Source organism: Pongo abelii, chromosome 16 (genome assembly GCF_028885655.2).
Source record: "Pongo abelii isolate AG06213 chromosome 16, NHGRI_mPonAbe1-v2.0_pri, whole genome shotgun sequence".
Taxonomy (NCBI): domain Eukaryota; kingdom Metazoa; phylum Chordata; class Mammalia; order Primates; family Hominidae; genus Pongo; species Pongo abelii.
Window position 1 is genome coordinate 17,867,918 of NC_072001.2, and position 22,239 is coordinate 17,890,156.

General features: G+C 41.3%; 1 protein-coding gene across 1 annotated transcript in view; it reads right to left on the reverse strand.

Annotated features, from left to right (window-relative positions):
• Positions 1 to 1,737: 1,737 nt before the first annotated feature.
• Positions 1,738 to 22,239, reverse strand: part of LOC103889279 (E3 ubiquitin-protein ligase HERC2-like) — a 40,167-nt gene continuing 19,665 nt past the window's right edge. The window contains exons 8-12 of the mRNA XM_063716423.1: positions 10,606 to 10,720; positions 4,153 to 4,262; positions 3,576 to 3,685; positions 2,896 to 3,063; positions 1,738 to 1,867 (exon numbers count right to left, since the gene is read on the reverse strand). Coding sequence (XP_063572493.1) covers positions 1,849 to 1,867; positions 2,896 to 3,063; positions 3,576 to 3,685; positions 4,153 to 4,262; positions 10,606 to 10,678 — 480 coding nt within the window. The 5' untranslated portion in view covers positions 10,679 to 10,720 and the 3' untranslated portion in view covers positions 1,738 to 1,848. The remainder of the gene's footprint in view (positions 1,868 to 2,895; positions 3,064 to 3,575; positions 3,686 to 4,152; positions 4,263 to 10,605; positions 10,721 to 22,239) is intronic.

The window sequence follows — 22,239 nt, forward strand, 5'->3', positions numbered from 1 at the left end:
AAACCCCATCTCGTACCACGCCGTATTACCTCATTTAACAGATATGATGAAGCAACTGAACAGGCTATTTTTCCATTTCCATTGTATTTCAACAGAGCCCACTAAAAAGTAGTATAAATGGCCCTTAAATACTAATATATTTTAAAACGCTCAAACTATATCGAAGTCACCACTTTCTGCCTTAGCAGGCAAAATCCCAAAAGCCCACACACAAGGCTGGGAGGCCAGCAGCCCTATTGGTGGTGAGAGAAATCAAGACGTACAGGAGCAATCTGGTGACAACCAGCCCACACTAGATGCATCCCCACCTGTGCATGTGCACAGGCACACATGCGTGCACACATGGAGGACACATGTTCCAGGTCAGGCCTTGCAGAACTATTTGTGTTTTTTGTTATTGTTGTTGTTGTTGTTGTTTGAGATGGAGTTTCACTCTTGTTGCCCAGCCTGGAGTGCAGTGGCACGATCTCGGCTCACTGCAACCTCTGCCTCCCAGGTTCAAGCGATTCTCCTGCCTCACCCTCCTGAGTAGCTGGGATTACAGGCATGTGCCACCATGACCCGCTAACTTTTGTATTTTTTAGTAGAGACGGGGTTTCTCCAAGTTGGCCCGGCTGATCTCAAACTCCCAACCTCAGGTGATCCACCCACCTTGGCCTCCCAAAGTGCTGGGATTACAGGCATGAGCCACCACACCCGACCCTCAGCACTATTTGTATAGCAACACTGTGGCAATAAGCCCAAGTGTCCACCAATAAGAGACTCACTAAAGAAAGATACATAAAAGACACATCCACACACTGAAGACTAAGCTGCTTTATAAACACAAAGAGCGACACTCTGATAAAATACTCCAGTATATATGGTTAGTAAAAAAAAAACAAGCAACAGAAGTAATGCAACATGCTACCACTAGCGTACTCATTCCAGAGATCAAGGAGGTTACAGAGGAGACTGAAAAGTCAGAGGCAGCAGGTGGGAAATGGGTGGAAGGCGTGGGCGGGGAAGCGACAGTGTGTCTCTGCCTAGGTTTGATTTTTAAACCATGTGACTGTATTCCTTTTTTTTTTAATGACTGTAAAACAAAATAAATGCTCTTCATACTAGAAATAAAATGTTAGCAAAATCTGCATTCAAAACTAGGATTACTGTTCTACACTGACAAAGTTCACTACCATTAGCAAAAGCAGTTTTCTCATTGACATAATGAGATACAACAGCGTGCATGAGGTCCTCAGCAGGCCTGCACCCTACAGGTGCTCCACACGTGCAAATCACTACTATTACCATTACTATTACATAACAGATATAATATATAATTATACTGTCACTGCTATAACCAGCATTACATACTAACACAGCCCACGTTCAGAGTATAAAGAAGGCTGTGGAACCCCCTGCAGAAGGTGGGAGGGCCTGGGACTGTGGATAAAGGGGAGCTCTTTGGGACTGTGCCACCTGAACCTGGAACCTGGGCCCCCAGGTTGGGTCCCCAGGCCTGTGTGCCTCAGCTTGCTCATCATTCACTCTCAACACGGATAACACCTTCAACTGCAAACATGTTTAAAAACCACAGGCCAGCTCCCCCTACCAATATCAGAAAAAGCAAGTCTCCACACAGGCCCAGGATGAGAACCTACAAGTGGTACTAGCTACAAAACACATGGAGAACAGGGTTCTTGCACACACACCTTATGAGATGTTGGAGAGCTATACGGCAAAGGCATCTACAGGGTGTAGCCAGACGGTCTAAAAGGGCCGTGACAAAAACCGCCATTTGTTGCAGATCAATGGCAAGCTCGTTGTCTTGTGGAAGGGTGAGGTACCTCAGGAAACTCTCACTGGGGCTCAGAGGGCCAGACAAAAGCTAGAAAGGAAAAGTAAACAAACATTCAGAAATGGTGGGAAAAATTAAAGTAACACAGTTAGCCTTTACCCACTCTTTATATGTTGGTATTGACTCATTTGACCCATCAAATGACAATGCTGATGATACAGTTATACTATACAGCTATGTATTTGTGCAGCATATAAACTGTGTAAATGTCTAAATTTGCGGTATACATGTACACAACATTGACTGTGCGTGTATACATTTATGATACCACAGGTAAGTTGAATCCACACAGATTACTAACATGAGCAAACCACCCTACAGGCCTAGGAGCCCTGGAGAAAGGCAGAAGCACCTCTGTGGGAACCCAGCACAGCATATCAAGCTGGCCTTGAAATCTAAAACCAAAACCTTTATTTTAATCTAAACATTGCCCACTCTGGAGAACGCCGACTTTCATTTGCAAATCAAATCATAGTTCTAATTCTTCTAAAGGCAGAAGAGTCCTATTATCATTAGCTTAAAGACTGCCAAATAATAGAAAAATTAAACCAAAGCATGATATTGAAATGCCTAAGACTTTCCCAAAAAGATGAAAAATCCAACTTGTACTTGACCTGTAAAGACCAGCAGTCCTGGAGGTTTAGGCCCAGGGCCCCACACGCCTGCTCCTCCCCCAGCTCGGCATCCACACCTGTTAAGGGGGGAGCTGGTACTAAACAGAGTGACAGCTCAAGTGATATGCCCTTCACAGAGCCCAGTACATAGGAAGGACCAACAAAGCAGGCCGCTCTTTTCGTCATTCTTTTCTGGTATTTATTTAAAAGTGCGTGTTTCAAGCTTGGTTCTGTGCTGACAAGGAAGTCGGTGCTCACTGATCCGAGTCTTCTCCACAAACAAGTGACCTCCTATACCTGTCTAATCTGACTCGCTGCTGTTACCACCAAACACACACATGCCAGAGAAAAACACTGCCGCGGACACACACGCTGGTCTTGCGTGAAAAATAAGTAGACTCAAGTGCCACCTACACACAAAGTTCCATCATGACACTCACGTACATGTCGCCGTTGGAGTGAGGCATATCCTTCCTGCAAATGATGCTCTGGAACCTTTGCAACAAGGGCAAAAGTGGGGCACTGGTGCCCTGGGCAGAACGCTCATTGTCAGTCTCCTGTGCCCCGCTGTCCCACAGCTGAAGCAACAACAGGATGGCAGACAACATTTGGCTAAAGGAGAAAACATATTTATTCCTTGTAAAAACAGATTAACTTCTTTTCTTCATGGTTGATCAAAAATAAAAGCAAACAGCTAGATAGAAGTGAAGCAATACTTGGGATATTAAAGGAAATGAAAGTAAAGCCGTGGTAATTAAATCACTGAATTGACACCGAGACTTTAGCATAAGACATTGCCTTCTGCTGATAGGAAAGACCAGTTAAGAAGCTCAAAGAGCACGTTTACATGGAACTTCTAGGATCTTAAATTCATGGAATAAAAATAATTAAATGAGAAAAACTGAAAGAAAAAAAAAAGAACAGTTCCCAGGCTAGAAAACTGAGCATAAAAGAGGAAGAGAAGAAAAGGTAAAGAGAGAGCGAGCTCTGGGACATGGTTCTCTGGTTACAGAGCACCACATCTGCTGCAGTCACACACGATTTAGTGAAATGCACACAACGCAACAGGTATTTGGACACAGAGGTGCTTCCCCAAAGCATTTCCAGTCTGCGGCAGCCCTCACCTCAACGTGCCTCTCTGCACAGCCAGCTCCAGCAGGATGGCCAGGGCCAAGTGCTGGTCCTGCAGGGGGATGCTTCTGGCCCTTTCGTGCCTGGTGTTCCATGAACATCCCTGAAATGAAAGCAGTGGATGCAGGAACAAAGCGACCTCCAGAAAGACAGTATGCTTACAATCACACTTAACATGTTTACTACACGCTCCCTCCCAAGGAAGGATATATTTTTAATATTTAGAATCAAGTTTCTGAGACTTGCTACTCAAATTTTTCAGAGATTTTTAAAGTATACAATTAACTTACAGAAATGTATTTTATTTAAAGTGTTCATTCAGATACTATATTACAGTAGATGACATACTCCAAGTGTGTGAAGCATGAAATAATTTATCTCATTATCCAAAACATAAGCAGAAGAATAGCTATCTTTTCCAGTTTCAATGATGTGTAAGACTATACCAGTATCAACCTCCTCCTACAGAATTAGAGAACCAATTTCTAAAACCACCTGAGGATCTGGAGGCAAAATGTCTATACTAATTTCTATCTCTGATCAAAGATTACCTGGTTGCTTACTCCATACCCAGCTCTCCAGAATTGACTTGGCCCTATATACAGGTGCAGGAGTTTCATCTTTTTTCTCTTTGTCATCCAGATCTTCTTTCTTTGTTCCACTTGATTCGACACTATCATCTGCAGAATTAAAATTTTTTTAATCTGTAATCGCTTTTCAGAATGCCATACCATTAGTCTCTGCAAATGTCCCTCCCCGAAAAGTTACAACACACATCATTAACTGAATGTTTGACAACTTAAAAATAAAATACATCAATCATACCTGTAACAGATCCAGTATAATTTTCATAAACAAACCAATATATCGGCCAGGAGTGGTGGCTTACGCCTGTGATCCCAGCACTCTAAGAGGCCGAGGTGGGTGGATCACGAGGTCAGAAGATGGAGACCATGTTGGTTAACACGATGAAACCCTGTCTCTACTAAAAATACAAAAAAATGGCCAGGTATGATGGTGGACGCCTATAGTTCCAGCTACACGGGAGGCTGAGGCAGGACCATGGCGTGAACCTGGGAGGCAGAGCTTGCAGTGAGCTGAGATGGCACCACTGCACTCCAGCCTGGGAAACAGAGCAAGACTCCATCTGGAAAAAAAAAAAAAAAAAAAAAAAAGAAACCAATATATCAAATTATTTAAAGTGTGTCTTCCAAAATGATATTTCATTAACTTCCTAGTAGATTTCACAACTGAGAAACTTAGTTTTTGATATTTACCTACTTCAATTTCACACCAATTGCTTTTATCCAGTGAGTCCCAGTGCTTGCGTACCCATGGGAAAATGGAGGGTGTAGAAAAGGAGTACAATTCAAAAATCTTTTAACTCTTTACAAGGCCCTACTCCACTGCCAACCGGGAAGCACTGCTATGCAGGGGCACTGTCACTGATAGCATAATTCAAGAGCACTGGGACAAAAAGGAAAAGCTGAGAAAAATGACTTTAGGCCACTGAATGTAAAGTTTCAGTCAAAAACAACTGTCATAAAACTCCTTACATAGTAAGCGAAGAGAAGAGAGAAATAACCTGAACCTTGAAGTCTAAACACCTTCCATCACAGAAGGCTGTGACTAAACATCTAAACAACATAATTAGAAAAATGTATCTCAGTCGGTGAAAGACATGATATCCCATCCAGATTACAAATAATGAGTATCTAAAAATCTCTAAGGAAACAGTTCCTCTGTTTACAACATTTCTGACACCAAATGTATGGAATTTTGCACCAAGCAATTCTCCAGTTCTCTGCGACACCCAGCTGTGTGTCCCACAGTGCAATTCAATTTTGAAACTAACTACCTAGAATTAGCACAGACCCCACACGTTAATAACAGCAGAGAAAAGGTGAATGCTGAAAAAAATATCCAAAGAACTAATGGCTGAAAACTTCCTAGGTTCGGCAAATGACATAAACCTAGGCAGATTGAAGAATCTGTGCAAAGCCCACACAAGATATCCTAAAGGAAGCCATGACGAGGCACATCATGATCAGCTGCTAAACACTAAGGACAAAACCTTTTGAAAAGTGCCACAGAAAGTAGATATAGAAGAATGTCTTGTGTGGCCTGAAATTAAGACCAAATATTATGTGCTGCCTTGAGATCGGTAAAATCAAGAAGGCCTCAATAGCCTAACCACAAGGTCTCCCTGGAGCTCTGCTCTCAGGTATAAGATCCCAAAGCCAAACAACCTCCTTATCATGGAGACCCGACCCCAGCCTGCTCATCCCTGCCGGCCCAGAGATATTCAAACAAGCCAATCACATCTTCCCATGGGAAGCAAGGTCACCTCACCCTCCTGTTACTACAAAATATGTCTCCCACAGCCCCTGGTGGTTCACTCTGTTCCCAAGTGCAGCCCCCATGTGGCATGCGGTGTCCCCCACCCCCAGGGCTGTGAGCATGTGTGACTAATAAACCGCTATTTCATCTGTGCAATGTCGGTGTCCTATGTTCAGCCATCCCATATCCCTAGGGCAGGAATCTTCTAGGGTTATAAACAGAACTTTAATCAACCTCTCCTTGGTTATTTTACTGGTTCCATGATACAGCTTTTTCTGTGCAAAAGATCTGAACAGGAACTTCACAGAGGATACAAGAGTGGCAAAAAAGAACATGATATTCAGCATCCTTAGCCATTACGGAAGTGCAATTAAAACCGCAATGAGATCCCACTAGACTTGTTAGAATGGCTCAATTGAAAAACACTGATAACATCAAGTGCTAACAAAGACACAGAGCAACAGAAACGTGACAGATTGCCAGTGGGAATGCAAGCTAAAACAGCCTCCAGTTTACCAAGGTAGACACCTCATGTCACAGAATACAGAGTACAACCCAGCCAGGAACACAGCTCAGGTGAGAACACAGGTGCTGGCTCTAAATGCCACACTCTGCCCAATGTGTGTGTGTGTGGTCACTAACCACAGCCCACTGGCCAAACCCAGCCCACAGCCTCTTTGTGTATGGTCTGAAAGCAGAGAAAGTATTTTACTTTTGTTGTTCTTTTGAGACAGAGTCTTGGCTCACCACAACCTCTGCCTCCCAGGTTCAAGCGATTCTCCCAGGTTCAAGTGATTCTTGTGCCTCAGCCTCCGAGGAGCTGGGATTACAGGCATGCATCACCATGCCCGGCTAATTTTTTGTTTTTAGTAGAGATGGGGTTTCACCATGTTGGCCAGGCTGGTCTCGAACTCCTGACCTCAGGTGATCCACCTGCCTCGGCCTCTAAAAGTGCTGGGATTACAGGTGTGAGCCACCATGCCCGGCCACCGTATTTTATATTTTTTAATAATTGAAAAACAATCAAAAGGAAAACAGTGTTTTGTGACTTGCAAACATTCTGAGGACTTCATCTTTTGTGTCCATAAATAAACTTTACAGAATGAACGTCCCCTGCCCGCTGACGCAGTATTGTCTGTGGCTACTTTGGCACTACAGCTGCAAGGTCCCATGGCTATGACAGAGACCATAGGGTCCATTGAGGCCTTAAAATATTTACTATCTGGCCCTTTAGAGAAAGTAGGCCACCCCTACCCTACATCTGGCTATAAATTTTACACATTTGACAAATTCTGAGACCCTGTCTCAGAAAATAAGATAAAATATTCATAGTCTTAATAATGGAAAACAAAAACATTTATTGAATGTCAAAACATCTCCCTAACACCCCGAATCAGTTGGGATCTACATAAAGAACAATTACGCTCTGCTTTCTAACCATGATTTTTAAAAGAACAAAGGACAAAAAAATTCATGAAATGTGAGCCATCCATGGTGGCTCATGCCTGTAATCCCAGCGCTTTGGGAGGCCAAGGTGGGCAGATCATGAGGTCAGGAGTTCAAGACCAGCCTGACCAAGATGGTGAAACTCTGTCTTTATTAAAAATACAACAATTAGCTGGGCATGGTGGAGGGTGCCTATAATCCTAGCTACTCAGGAGGCTGAGGCAGAGAACTGCTTGAACCCAGGAGGCAGTGGTTGCAGTGAGCCAAAATCATGCCACTGCACTCCAGCCTGAGCGACAGAGCAAGACTCCCTCTGAAGAGGAAAAAACAAAAAAATTCATCAAATATAATGAATAAAACATATACTTTGGATTTTGCCATGTACTTAGCTTTTTTTCTTAGAGCACCTTTTAGAACTATTGTTTCACAGAAAACACTTTGGGAAATGTTTTAATTTATAAACAAATACTGGAGGGCTAGGAAGAAGAGGTTAAAACTTTTAAAAATATACAGAATGAATTACTGATACAATAAAAAAAAAAAAAAAGGTTGCTGATTCCTGTCTTGGAAGACACTGTCATATGGACACTCTTAGCCTCAGCATCCACAGGTCCAGAAAGGGAAAATTTCAAGTCAGAGAGAATTCTCTATATATATACCATTTATTTGGAACATTCAGCCCTCAAGATCCCAACATCATGACCTCAGTTTCAACACAACTGTCCTTAGTCCTCATGTCACTGCTTTTGGTGCTGCTTGTTATCAAGGCAGTGGAAGCCAGTGATGCAACTGCTCTCTCGTTAAAAGGTGTGGTTCTCAGTATTACAGGCATTTGTACTTGCTTGCGGGTATACGCACAAAAGAAAAAACTGAACAGATGTGACTTTGAAGGGCCTAATGAATGAAACCTCACTCCGAAAACCTTTGTGCTACTGAAACTAAATGTAAGCTTTGGTGTCTGAAAGTTTCCAAGAATTAGTAAGTAGGAGAGTTTTACTTTCTGAGTTGTTTCCATGAAATGGGAACAAATTGGTACATAAATGGATTTTGCCCAGAATCCTAGGAAATCACCACTGTTCAGTTGTAATCACCGCCTCCTAAATCACTGAGTCTGTTCTCTGTATTTTATTAGACTTTTGTCATCTCCCAAGTTAATACTGTATTTAGATATCCAATAGTCAGCCAAAAAGGGAAACATTTATCTCTGGGAAGAAAAAAAATCATTTAGAAAAATGTATTCAGTGTATCTAACACTGAAATGGAGAAAAGACTTAATGTTAAAGGGAAAAAAAAAACACTACAGACATTGACATAGAAAAGAGATTTAATGTTAAAAAAAAAACTTTATATTAACTGAGTAACACCTCCTGATGAGAAGTGCTATATTAAATATAAACCCAATATGTTGTTTAAAAAAAAAAAGATGAAAATCAAAAGCACTACGCAGAGTGAAAGAAGCCAGACACAGAAGAACCTGACTACATGATTCCATTTATGGAGTTCTAGAACAGGCACAATTTGTCAGTGCTGGAGAAACATCAGGCCAGCTATTGCCTCTGGGAAGAAGGGGCAGGACACCAGAGAACTTTCTGAGCAAGAGTCATGATAAAGATGTGGGTTACACAGGTTACATTTGTCAAAACTTGTGAAATGGTAAACTCAAAATAGATGCGTTTCATTATATATAAATTTTACCTGAAAGTCAAAAACAAAGTTGAACTAGAATCAATTACATACATGAGTGTCTAAGGAGCTAGGTGAGACAAACAGTAGATGGACAGACAGCAGGATGTGGAGCCAAATACAGTGGCAGAACATGGAGGTGGGTCTGCAGCCACTCACTGTACACGTCAGTTATTGTGTGTGTGTGTATGAATGTTTTCAAACAAATATAAAAAATAAATTAAAAAAAAACACGGGTAACTCTGCTTGACACTGAAACTGAAAAGGGAGACTAATACTTTTTCCCATGGTTTGTTTTGTGTTTTTTGTTTTTGTTTTTTTGAGATGGAGTGTCACTCTGTCGCCCAGCCTGGAGTGCAGTAGCACAATCTCTGCTCACTGCAACCTCCACCTCCTGGCTTCAAGCAATTCTCCTGCCTTGCCCTCCCAAGTAGCTGGGATTACAGGCGCCCACCACTATGCCTGGCTAATTTTTGTATTTTGTAGTAGAGATGGGGTTTCACCATGTTGGCCAGGCTTGTCTCAAACTCCCAACCTCAAATGATCTGCCCACCTCAGCCTTCCCAAAGTGCTAGAATTACAGGCATGATCCACTGCACCTGGTCCCCATGTATTTTCAAGTGGACACCATTCCAATTCATTCCACAAAAGAAGAAGAAATACTTGCTGGGTGCGGTGGATCATGCCTGTAATCCCAGCACTTTGGGAGGCTGAGGCGGGTGGATCACGAGGTCAGGAGATCGAGACCATCCTGGCTAATACAGTGAAACCCCATCTCTACTAAAATACACAAAAAATTAGCCGGGCGTGGTGGCGGGCGCCTGTAGTTCCAGCTACTCAGGAGGCTGAGGCAGGAGAATGGCGTGAACCTGGGAGGCGGAACTTGAAGTGAGCCGAAATCGTGCCACTGCACTCCAGCCTGGGTGACAGAGCAAGACTCCATCTCAAAAAAAAAAAAAAAAGAAGAAGAAATACTTTCTTCAGTCTAACGCTCTCCCAACTGAGCTATTTCAACTTAGAATAAATACTTTCTAAACTGGTAGCTTTATCCACATTGATGACTCTCAAGTAGGGGGACCAACAAACTTCAACAATGGTTCTCAACCAAGGATCTTTTCAGATTCAACAAGTTTAGGGTGTATACAAGCACCCATTTCTTTTAAACCTCAATGGGGACTCTGAAACACAGCCACTGTTATGAACAACCTAATGATAGTATTATTGAGCATTCAAAATTACAATGCTAAATAACATCGTTCAATGGCATTTCCTTGCAGGCCAAAGGCTTCCAAAAAGTGTTTAATACACTCCCAAAGAACACCACAAATGCAGCAAGATGGTTTTGCAATAAAAATGCCTTCAAATCACATAAAACAATAAAATCCAGGCAGCTTGTATTAACTACCATTTTAGACAACAATCTCCAAAGTAAAAAGCAAAACTTCAAAGAGTTAAGCTCAAAGCTCTTGTTCCTATAGCACATTACAAAATTTCTATAAAATGCATTTTATAACGGTCTTTACAAAATAAAAAACACTAGTTAAAGTCCCTTACCTTTTCTAGGAGGGAGCTCTCCATTCTGGGTTGATTCGGTTCCAGTGTATACAATTTCTCCATCTTTAACCATTTCATTCCACAGACCACACAGCCCATTTCTTGAGAATACAAGCTGGAAATGATAAACGAGATAAGCTTACAGAGTGCTCACACTCACATTGCAATTTTTAAAGAATGATATGGAAAAAAAATCTCAATCCCCCTTATGTATTCAATCATTCGGTAATAAAATCAATGATTTACTGAATTAGTGACTTAATCATTTTACATTTCATGGAAGTCATTCAAGAAATATAAATGAAAAGGTGCATAATAGTGTAAATACTATGCTACCTCTTATGTAACATACAAGAAAAAAGACACATGGTCGGGCGAGGTGGCTTATGCTTGTAGTCCCAGCACTTTGGGAGGCTGAACAGGGCACATCACCTGGGATCAGGAATTTGAGACCAGCCTGGCCAACATGGTGAAACCCCGTCCCAACTAAAAATATAAAAAAATTAGCTAGGCGTGGTGGCGGGTGCCTGTAATCCCAGCTACTCAGGAAGTTGAGGCAAGAGAATCGCTTGAACCCAGGAGGCATAGGTTGCAGTGAGCTGAGATCGCGCCACTGCACTCAGCCTGAGTGACAAGAGCGAGACTCGGTCTCAAAAAAAAAAAAGAAAAAAGAAAAAAAAGACAGACACACAAACACACACACGTGCATGTGCTCTGAAAAGATAAACCAAAAGCAAGTACCAATGACTACCTTTGGGGAAATGGGGAGGGGACATGGACAAAGGCAGCAGGACCAGAAAAAGCAACAACATTGTGAGTATACTTTATAAGTCTTTACTTCTGAAACATACATGACTTTCATCCTCAAAAATTAAAATTAAATCATAAAAAAGCAAAACCTACAACTGGCAACAAGCAAATTAACCCATGCATATACAAAGAAAAGTAGGTCAAGGGACTTTTGAACTATATATCATTAATAGAATATACTATAATGAAAAATAAAATCTTTTATTTATTGGTATTGATAATATTGTCACAATTTTAGAACTACTTCATGTTGCACAATAAAGCAATGTAAATACAACAAAACATGTTTATGATAAAGTATTAAATGTTATTAGAAATTAAGACTTTAGGCTGGCCATGGTGGCTCACACCCGTAATCCCAGCATTTGGGAGGCCAAGGCAGGTAAATTACTTGAGGTCAGGAGTTCATGACCAGCCAGGCCAACACGGTGAAACCCCATCTCTACTAAAAGTATAAAAAATTAGCCAGGTGTGCTGGTGCATGCCTGTAATCCCAGTCACTCAGGAGGTGGAAGCAGAAGACTAGCATGAACCCAGGAGGCAGAGGTTTCAGTGAGCCGAGATTATGTCACTGCACTCCAGCCTGGGTAAACAGAGTGAGACTCCATCTCAAAAAAAAAAAATTAAGGTTTCCAGTGGAAAAGAGGAAAAAAATCATAGAAATTTTGAAAAACAAGTTAAATTGGAAAGCTATGAACTTTATTTTTGAATATATTTGCTTACTCTGTTTTTGAAAGGACTAGAATCAAAGGCAATCGGACAGCACGCACCCAGATTTTGGTTTCTCAGAACCATTTCCCAATAAAAGATGCTAGGGCTCTTGGGAAAATAAATAGATTCAAGGGCTAGGGCAGACAAAGATGAGCCTGGAATATCTTGTTTCCTCAAAGAAAAAGCTGTTAATGTCCAGGTGCGGTTGCTCATGCCTATAATCCTAGCACTTTGGGAGGCTGAGGTGGGCAGATCACTTGAGGTCAGGAGTTCGAGACCAACCTAGCCAACATGGTGAAACCCTGCCTCTTCTAAAAATACAAAAAGTAGTTGGGCATGGTGGCAGGTGCCCATAATCCCAGCTACTCAGGAGGCTGAGGCAGGAGAAGAGCCTGAACCCAGGAGGTGGAGGTTGCAGTGAGCCGAGTCTATGCCACTGCACTCCAGCCTGGGTGACAGAGCAAGACTTTATCTCAAAAAAAAAAAAAAAAAGCAGCTGCTCAAAGACTGATAGGGACTCCTGGCTAAATTTATAATAATTATAATATCTGTGAGCATCAAAATCAAAAACGCCTTTGCTTGCTAACATCTGTGAGTCAGAAAAGGCTTCCCACAACAGGAAAAGGGAGCATTTCAGACACTGGGGGAAGGCATCCATTCTGAAAACTGCGTATGTGACAGAAGCTCCCTTGTCTGGCAAAAAAAAAAAAAAGCCATTTTTAATCAAAAGAGGCACAGATGTTTGCCCATCTTTTTTTTTTTTTTTTAACTTCTGTGGATACACACTAGTTGTATGTATATATACAAATGGGTTACATGAGCTATTTTCACACAGGCATACTATGCGTAATAATCACATCACCGTAAATGGAGTACTCAATACCTAAAGCATTTATCCGTTGCATTACAAATAATCCAATTATACTGTTATTTTTAAATGGACAATAAATTGACTGTAGTCACCGTGTAATGCTGTCAAGTACTAGATTTTATATATTCTATCTAACTCTTTTTTTTTTTTTTTTTGAGACGGATCTCGTTCTGGCACTAGGCTGGAGTGCAGTGGCACGATCTTGGCTCACTGCAACCTTTGCCTTCCGGGTTCAAGGGATTCTCCTGCCTCAGCCTCCCGAGTAGCTGGGACTACAGGCTCACACCACCACACCCAGCTAATTTTTGTATTTTTGGTAGAGATGGGGTTCACCATGTTGGCCAGGATGGTCTGGGTCTCCTGACCTCATGATCCACCTGCCTCGGCCTCCCAAAGAGCTGGGATCACAGGTGTAAACCACTGTGCCCAGCCCTATCTAACTCCATTTTTATACCCATTAACCATCTGCACTTCACCCCCACTTTATCCTTCCCAGTCTCTGATAACCATCATTCTACTCTATCTCCATGAGTTAATTACTTTCATTTGCTTAGCTCCTACAAATAAGTGAGAACATGCAAAGTTTGTTTTTCTGGGTCTGGCTCATGACATTCTGTTCCTGACTTAGCATAATGACCTCCAGTTCTATCCATGTTGTTGCAAACGACAGTATCCCATTCTTTTTTATGGCTAAATAGTACTCCATTGAGTATATATGCCATATTTTCTTCATCCATTCATCTGCTGGGAACACTTAGGTTGCTTCCAAATGTTGGCTATTGAGAATAGCGCTGCAGTAAACATGAGAGTGTACATATTTCTTCAACATACTGATATTCTTTCCTCTGGGTATATACCTACCAGCAGTGGGATTGCTGAATCATATGATAGTCCTATTTTTAGTTTTTTGAGGAACCTCCAAGCTAATCTCCATAATGGCTGTGCTAATTTACATTCCCACCAACTGTGCACAAGGGTTCCCTTTTCTCTATATTCTTGCCAGCATTTGTTCTTGTCTTTTGGATATAAGTCATTTTAATTAGGGAGAGACAATATCTCGTTGTAGTTTTGATTTGCATTTCTCTAACGATCAACCATGTTCAGCACCTGTTCATATTGCCTGTTTGTCATTTGTATATCTTCTTTTGAGAAATGTCTGTTCAAATATTTTGCCCATTTTCATTGGATTATTAGATTTTTTTCCTACAGACTTGCTTGAGCTAATTATATATTCTGGTTATTAATCCCTTGTCAGATGGATAGTTTGCAAACATTTTCTCCCATTCTGTGGGTTGTCTCTTCATTTTGTTGATTGTTTCCTTTGCTGTGCAGCTTTTTAACTCGATGTGATCCCACTTGTCCATTTTAGCTCTGGTTGCCTGTGTTTACGAAGTATTGCTCAAGAAATCATTACCTAGTGCAATGTCCTGGAGAGCCTCCCCAATGTTTTCTTTTAGCACTTTCATAGTCTGAAGTCTTAGGTTTAAGTCTTTACTCCATTTTGATGTGATTTCTGTATATGGTGAGAGATAGCGGTCCAGTTTCATTTTTCTGCATATGGGTGTCCCATTTTCCCAGCACCCTTTATCAATGAGGCTATCCTTTCCCTCATATATCCTCCGGGCACCTCTGTCAAAGGTGAGTTCACTGTAGATGTATGGATCTGTCTCTGGGTTCTCTATTCTGTTCCATTGGTCTACGTGTCTGTTTTTATACCAGTACCATGCTGTTTTGGTATACCTTTCTAGCAAACTTTGCACTTGATCTAAGCCAAAAAAGACTAGGAAGTGATTGTAGTATAACTTTAAGTCAGGTAATGCAATTTCTCCAGTTTTGTTTTTTGCTCAGGATGGCTTTGGCTATTCTGTCTCTTTTGTGATTCCATGTAAATTTCAGGATTTTTTTTTCTATTTCTGTGAAGAATGTCATTGGTATTTTGAAAGGGATTACATTGAACGTGTAGATTGCTTTGGGTAGTACAGACATTTTAACAATATTGATTCTTCCAATCCATGAACACGGAGTATCTTTTCCTTTTTTGTGTGTCTCCTTCAATTTTCTGCATCAATGTTTTACAGTTTTCGTGGTAGAGATCTTTTCACTTCTTGGGTTAGGATTATTCCTACGTATTTTCCTTTATTTGTACCTATTATAAATGGAATGATTTTTCTTGATTTATTTTTCATATTGTTCACTGTTGACATATAGAAATGCTACTGATTTGGCCAGGCAGAGTGGCTCATACCTGTAATCCCAGCACTTTGGGAGGCCGAGGCAGGCAGATCACCTGAGGTCAGGAGTTCAAGAGCAGCCTGGCCAATGTGGTGAAACCGTCTCTACTAAAAATACAAAAATTAGCCAGGCCTGATGGCAGGCCCCTGTAATCCCAGCTACTCAGGCGGCTAAGGCAGGAGGATCGCTTGAACCCAAGAGGCAGAGGTTGCAGTGAGCCGAGACTGCGCCATTGCTTTCCAGCCTGGGCCACAGAGTGAGACTCCATCTCAAAAAAAAAAAAAAAGAGAGAGAGAGAAATGCTACTGATTTTAGTATGTTAATTTAGTATCCTGCAATTTTACTGAATTTATCAGTTCTAATCATTTTTTAGTGGAGTTTTTAGGTTTTTCCAATTATAACAATCATCTGCAAACAAGAATAACTTGGCTTGTTCATTTCCAATTTGGATGCCCTTTATTTCTTCTTTTTTTTTTTTTTTTTTTTTTTTTTTCTGAGATGGAGTCTTGCTCTGTAGCCCAGTCTGGAATATAGCGGCACAATCTCAGCTCACTGCAATCTCCACCTCCGGGGTTCAAGTGATTTCCCTGCCTCAGCCTCCCAAGTAGCTGGGACAACAGACACCCGCCACCACGCCTAGCTAATTTTTATATTTTTAGTAGAGATAGCATATCACCATGTTGGCCAGTCTGGTCTCAAACTCCTGACCTCAAGTGATTCACTCACCTCAGCCTCCCAAAGGGCTGGGATTACAGGTGTGAGCCACTGCACCCGGCCTTTCTGTCTCTTATCTGACTCCTCTAGCAAGGGCTTCCAGTATTATACTGAATAATAGTGGTGACAGTGGGCATCCTTGTCTTGTTATGGATCTTAGAGGAAAGGCTTTCAGTTTTTCACCTTTCAGTATGATACTAGCTGTGCGTCAGTTGTATATGACTTTTATTGCGTTGAGGTGTGTTCCTTCTATAACCAGTTTTTTTCGAGTTTTTATCATGAAAGGATGTTGAATTTTATCAAATGCCTTTTCAGCATGAATTTAAATGATCATATGGTTTTTTATCCTTCATTCTACTGATATGATGTATCAAACTGATTGATTTGGATATGGTGAAACATCCTGGCATCCCTGGGATAAACCCCACTTTGGTCATGATGAATGATCTTTTAATGTGTTGTTGAATTCGGTTTGCAGGTATTTTCTTGGGTATTTCTGCATGAATGTTCATCTGGGATACTGGCCTGTTTTCTTTTTTTTGATTATGTTTTTGTCTGGTTTTGATATCAGGGTAATACTGGCCTTTTAGAATACGTTTGGAAGTATTCCCTCCTCCTCTATTTTTCAGAATAGTTTCACTAGGATTGGTAATAGTTCTTCTTTCAATGTTTGGTAAAATTCAGCAGTGAAGTTATTGGGTCCCGGGCTTTTCTTTGCTGGAAGACTTTATTATTACAGTTTCAATCTCACTACCTGTTACTGTTACGTTCAGGTTCTGGATTTCTTCATGGTTCAAACTTGGAAGGCTGGATGTGCCTGTGAAATTATCCATTTCTTTTTTTCTTTTTTTTTTTTTTTAGACACAGTCTCACTCTGTCACCCAGGCTGGAGTGCAGTAACATGATCTCAGCTCACTGCAAACTCCATCTCTCAGGCTCAAGTGATTCTCGTGCCTCAGCCTTCCAAGTGGCTGGAATTACAGGCATGCAACACCATGCCTGGTTAATTTTTGTATTTTTAGTAGAGATGGAGTTTCACCATGTTGGCCAGACTGGTCTCGAACTCCTGACCTCAAGTGATCCACCCGCCGCAGCCTCCCAAAGTGCTGTGATTACAGGCATGAGCCACCGCGCCCAGCCTGCAAACTTATGCATTTCTTCCAGGTTTTCCAAGTTATTGACATATAGCTGTTCACAGCCTCTAATGACCCTTTGAATTTCTGCAATATCAGTTGTAATACCTACTTTTTCACCTCTGATTTATTTGGGTCTTCTTTTTCTCTTAGCCTGCCTGAAGGCTTGTCAATTTCATTTATCTTTGAGAAAAACCAACTTTTCATTTCACTGATCTTTTGTATTATTTTCTTCATTTCAACTCCATTTTATTTCTGCTCTGATCTTTATTATTTCTGTCCTTCTAATTATGGGTTTGGTTAGCTCCTTCTTTTCTAGTTCTTTAAGATGTATCATTAGGTTATTTATTTGAAGTTTTTCTACTTTTTTCATTTTCCTCTTAGTACTGCTTTCACTATATCCTACAGGTTTCGTATGCTGTATTGCCATTGCCATTTGTTTCAAGAAATTGTTTAATTTCATTCTTAATTTCTTCACTGACCTGTTGGTCATTCAGGAGCATATTGTTTAATTCCCATGTGTTGGTGGAGTTTCCAAAATTCCTTGCTATTGATTTTTAGTTATAGTCCATTGTGATCAGAGAAGATACTTAACATAATTTTTTTAACTTATATATGGCAAAAGACAGGAATCTACCTTCATTCTTCTGCATATGAATATCAAGTTTTCCCAGCACCATTTATTGAAGAGTCTGTCTTTTCCCCAGTGTATGTTCTTGGTACCTTTGTTAAAAATGAGTTCACCGTAGGTGTGCGGATTTGTTTCTGGATTCTCTATTCTGTTCCGTTGGTCTATGTGTTTGTTTTTATGCTAGTACTATGCTGTTTTGGTTACTATAGCTCTGTAGTATAATTTGAATTAAGGTAATCTGATTCCTCCAGTTTGTTTCTTTTTAATTATGAGAGCTTCGGCTATTATGGGTCTTTTGTGGTTCAACATGAATTTTAGGATTTTTTTTTTTCTGTTTCTGTGAAGAATGTCATTGGTATTTCACTAGGGATTGCACTGAATTGGTAGATTGCTTTGGGTAGTATGGACATTTTAACAATATTGGTTCTTCCAATCCATGAAGATGAAATATTTTTCCATTTTTTGTGTCCTCTTTAATGTCTTTCATCAGCGTTTTAGAGTTTTCATTACAGAGATCTTTGTAATGATCTTCTTTGGTTACTTCCTAGGCATTTAATTTCATGTGTGGCTACAGTAAATGGGATTACTTTTCTAATTTCTTTTTCATATTGTTTACTGTTGGCACATAGAAATGCTACTGATTTTTTATGTTGATTTTGTATACTGCAACTGTACTGAATTTATCAGATCTAATCATTTTCTTCTGGAGTCTTTAGGTTTTTCCAAATATAAGATCATATCATCTGCAAACAAGGATAATTTGACTTCTTCCTTTCCAATGTGAAGGCCTTTTATTTCTTTCTCTTGTCTGACTGCTCTAGCAAGAACTTCCAGTACTATGTTGAATAACGGTGGCCACACTGAGCATCCTTGTCATGTTCCAGATCTTAGAGGAAAGGCTTTCAGTTTTTCACCATTCAGTATGATACTAGCTGTGCGTCTGTCATATATGGCTTTTATTATGTTGAGATATGTTTCTTCCATAACCAGTTTTAAGAGGTTTTATCATGAAAGGATGCTGAATTTTATCAAATGCCTTTTCAGCATCAATTGAAATAATCACATGGTTTTTATCCTTCTGTTGACACGATGTATCACACCGATTAATTTGCATATGCTGAACCATCCTTGTACCCCAGGGATAAACCCCACTTGGTCACGATAAATGATCTTTCTAATGTATTGCTGAATTTGGTTTGCTAGTATTTTGTTGAGGATATTTACATCAATATTCATCAGAGACACTGGCCTGTAGTATTCTTTCTTTGATGTGTCTTTGTCTGCTTTTAGTATCAAGGTTTGAATTTTTAATGACTTATTTTGTGGCCTAACATATGGTCTAACCTTGAGGATGATCCATGTGCTAAAGAGAACAATGTACATTCTGCAGCCATCAGATGAAACGTTCTAGAAATATCTATTAAATCCATTTGGTCTACAGTGCAGATTAAGTTTGATGTTTCTTTGTTAATTTTGTCTGGATGATCTGTCCAATGCTGAAAGTGGAGTGTTGAAGCCTCTGTCTATTAATGTATTAAGGCCTATCTCTCTCTTTAGCTGTAATATTTGTTTTATGTATCTGGGTGATCTAGTGTTGAGTGCATATACACATATATTTATAATAGTTACAGCCTCTTGCTGAATTGGCCCCTTTATCATTACATAATGACTTTTTTGGTCTCCTTTTATAGTTTTGGTCTTGAAATCTATTTGGTCTGATATAACCACTACGCTTTTCTTTGATTTCCATTTGCCTCTCCCTTTTTCCATCCCCCTGCACCGTCCTGAAGAGGTGGTCTCCAATTTGAAGAAGCATGCAGCCAATGAACTGCCTGTAGGGAGGGGCAGCCTCCAAGGGCCCAGGGTTTCAGTCCCACAACCACAATGGATCCAATTCTACCAACGAGGACCTGAGCTCCAGGTGACAGTGTGCCCTAGCCAACATCTTGACTACAGTCTGTGAAACCTGAAGTAGAGGACAGAACTAAGCTATGGCCAGACTCCTGACCCACAGAAACTGTGAGAGTGTAAATGCTTGTTGTTACAAGCTGCCAAATTTGTGGTTGGTAACTTGTTCTGTAGCGACAGCAAGCAAGCCAGCATCCTTCAGTTTTTGTAGAAGGAACAGCTTTCTCTCAGCACTCTTATTTTTTCTGTTCACATCACTAACAGGATAACTGCCATAAACATACTTGAAACCAAAACATATGACTTTTGGTAAAAATATCAGCTGGTGGGGGAGAGGTAAACTCCTTCCTAAAAAGTGAGCCCTGGCCAGGTATAGTGACTCACATCTCTAATCCCAGCACCTTGGAAGACTGAGGCAAGAGAATCACTTGTGCCCAGGAGTTCAAAACCAATCTAGGCAACATAGCAAGACCCTGTCTCTACAAAAAAATTGTAAAATTAGCCAGAAGGCTGGGCATGGTGGCTCACACCTGTAATCCCAGCACTTGGGAGGCCAAGGCAGGTGAACTGTTTGAGCTCAGGAGTACAAGACCAGCCCTGGCAACATGGCAAAACCCCATCTCTACCAAAAATACAAAAAATTAGCCAGGGGTGGTGGCGCACGTGTACTCCCAGCTACTTGGAAGGCTGAGGTGGGAGAATTGCTTGAGATCAGGAGGTAGAGGCTGCAATGAGTTGAGATCACTCCACTGTACTCCAGCCTGGGCAATAGAGCAAGTCCCTATCAAAAAAATTTTTTAATTTAAATTTAAAAAATTAAAATAATATAAAAAATAAAATTAAAAAGGAAGCCGAAAGCATTCAGGGCCCCTGAAGTTTAACCAGTGAATGGAAAGGTTTGACTCTTCTACTCATTCAGTCAGAGGAGGGCAGTGAATACATGCACTGGGGTTCAGTCCAAACCCTACCACAGTGCACATGATAACAGGCTAACAGTGGCCAGAACTCACAGCCCCATGTGGGCCGTGCTGCAGGAGTTACAGACTATCTTTAGGCACTCAAGGGAATATGACACTTGATCTGCGTCTTAAAAGTGTTTCAGAAAACAGAAACAGAGAAGATGAATTAAGAAGCTATTACTGGCTGGGCGCGGTGGCTGACACCTGTAATCCCAGCACTTTGGGAGTCCGAAGCGGACGGATCATGAGGTCAGGAGATCAAGACCATCCTAGCTAACACGACAAAACCCCATCTCTACTAAAAATACAAAAAATTAGCTGAGTGTGGTGGCATGCGCCTATAGTCCCAGCTACGTGGGAGGCTGAGGCAAGGGAATTGCTTGAACTTGGGAGGCGGACATTGCAGTGAGCAGAGATCCCACCACTGCACTCCAGCCTGGGTGACACAGTGAGACAGCATCTCAAACAAAACAAAAAAGGCTATTACCAAGGGTCCAAAAAAGAAAGGATGAGAGTCGAAGTCAAGACAGGGAGGTACAGTCTTTAAGATTATTTCAGGCAGGGCACGGTGGCTCACATCTGTAATCCCAGCACTTTGGGAGGCCAAGGTGGGCAGACTGCTTGAGCCCCAGAGTTCGAGACCAGCCGGAGCAACATGGTGAAACCCAGTCTCTACAAAAAATACAAAAATTAACCAGGCGTGGTGGTATGCACCTGTAGTCTCACTACTCAGGGGACTGAGGTGGGAGGATCACCTGAGCCTGGGGAGGTTAAGGCTGCAGTGAGCCGTGACGGTGCCACTGCATTCCAGCCTGGGCAACAGAGTGAGACCCTGACTTAAAAAGAAACTATTTCAAATCACATCAGTTAAATCAAATGTGAAAGGGAAAATAAGGGAGGGAACAGAAGAGGAATGAGAATTAGTTCTGTTTTAACCACTAAGATTTGCACTAACTACTGAACATAAACATGGAGCTCCTCCCCACTCCACCAACCCTCAGTAAATATAGATCCAGATCTTAGCAGAGTGTTCAGGGCTAGAGACTCAAATCTGGGAGTAGTCAACAAATGGACTGTAGGTGATGTCCTGGAGAAGATGCCAACACCCAAGCAGAGAGGGGAGACCCCTGCCCAGCCCTGAAAGCACTCTGAGATCGCCCCAGACTGGCTGGGATCCACACACCAGTGTTCTGCGGTACAGCCTAGATTGAGAAACATTGGTGTTACAGAGGTACCATTTAAAAAATAAAAGCCAAAAGATGAAACATTTAAAGACTAAGCCAAGGAGGAAGCCCAGTTTACATGGAAACAAGAATAATTACCACCACCTTTCAATTATTACCTGGGAAGGAAGAGGATAGGCCAGACCTTGTCCTTCTGAGTGACAAGGAATTCTTTTTTGGAAGGTGGAGACTGGACTCCTGGAGGGACAAGCACTATGGAAGCCTCCTAGGAACTGATGACCAAAATAAATGGTAAGCACCATTCAAAAAACAATTTGGGCACCTTAAAGGTGGAACATTACTAAGGCAATAAAGCAAGCCTCACTGGAGGAAGTCTCCAGAGAGTTAGACTGTGAACAAGCAAAAGTGAAGCCCAGGAGAAGAGCTCTCCAGATGACACACAGTACAGGATCCTGACTGAGGAAGCAGCAGCCTGGGAACA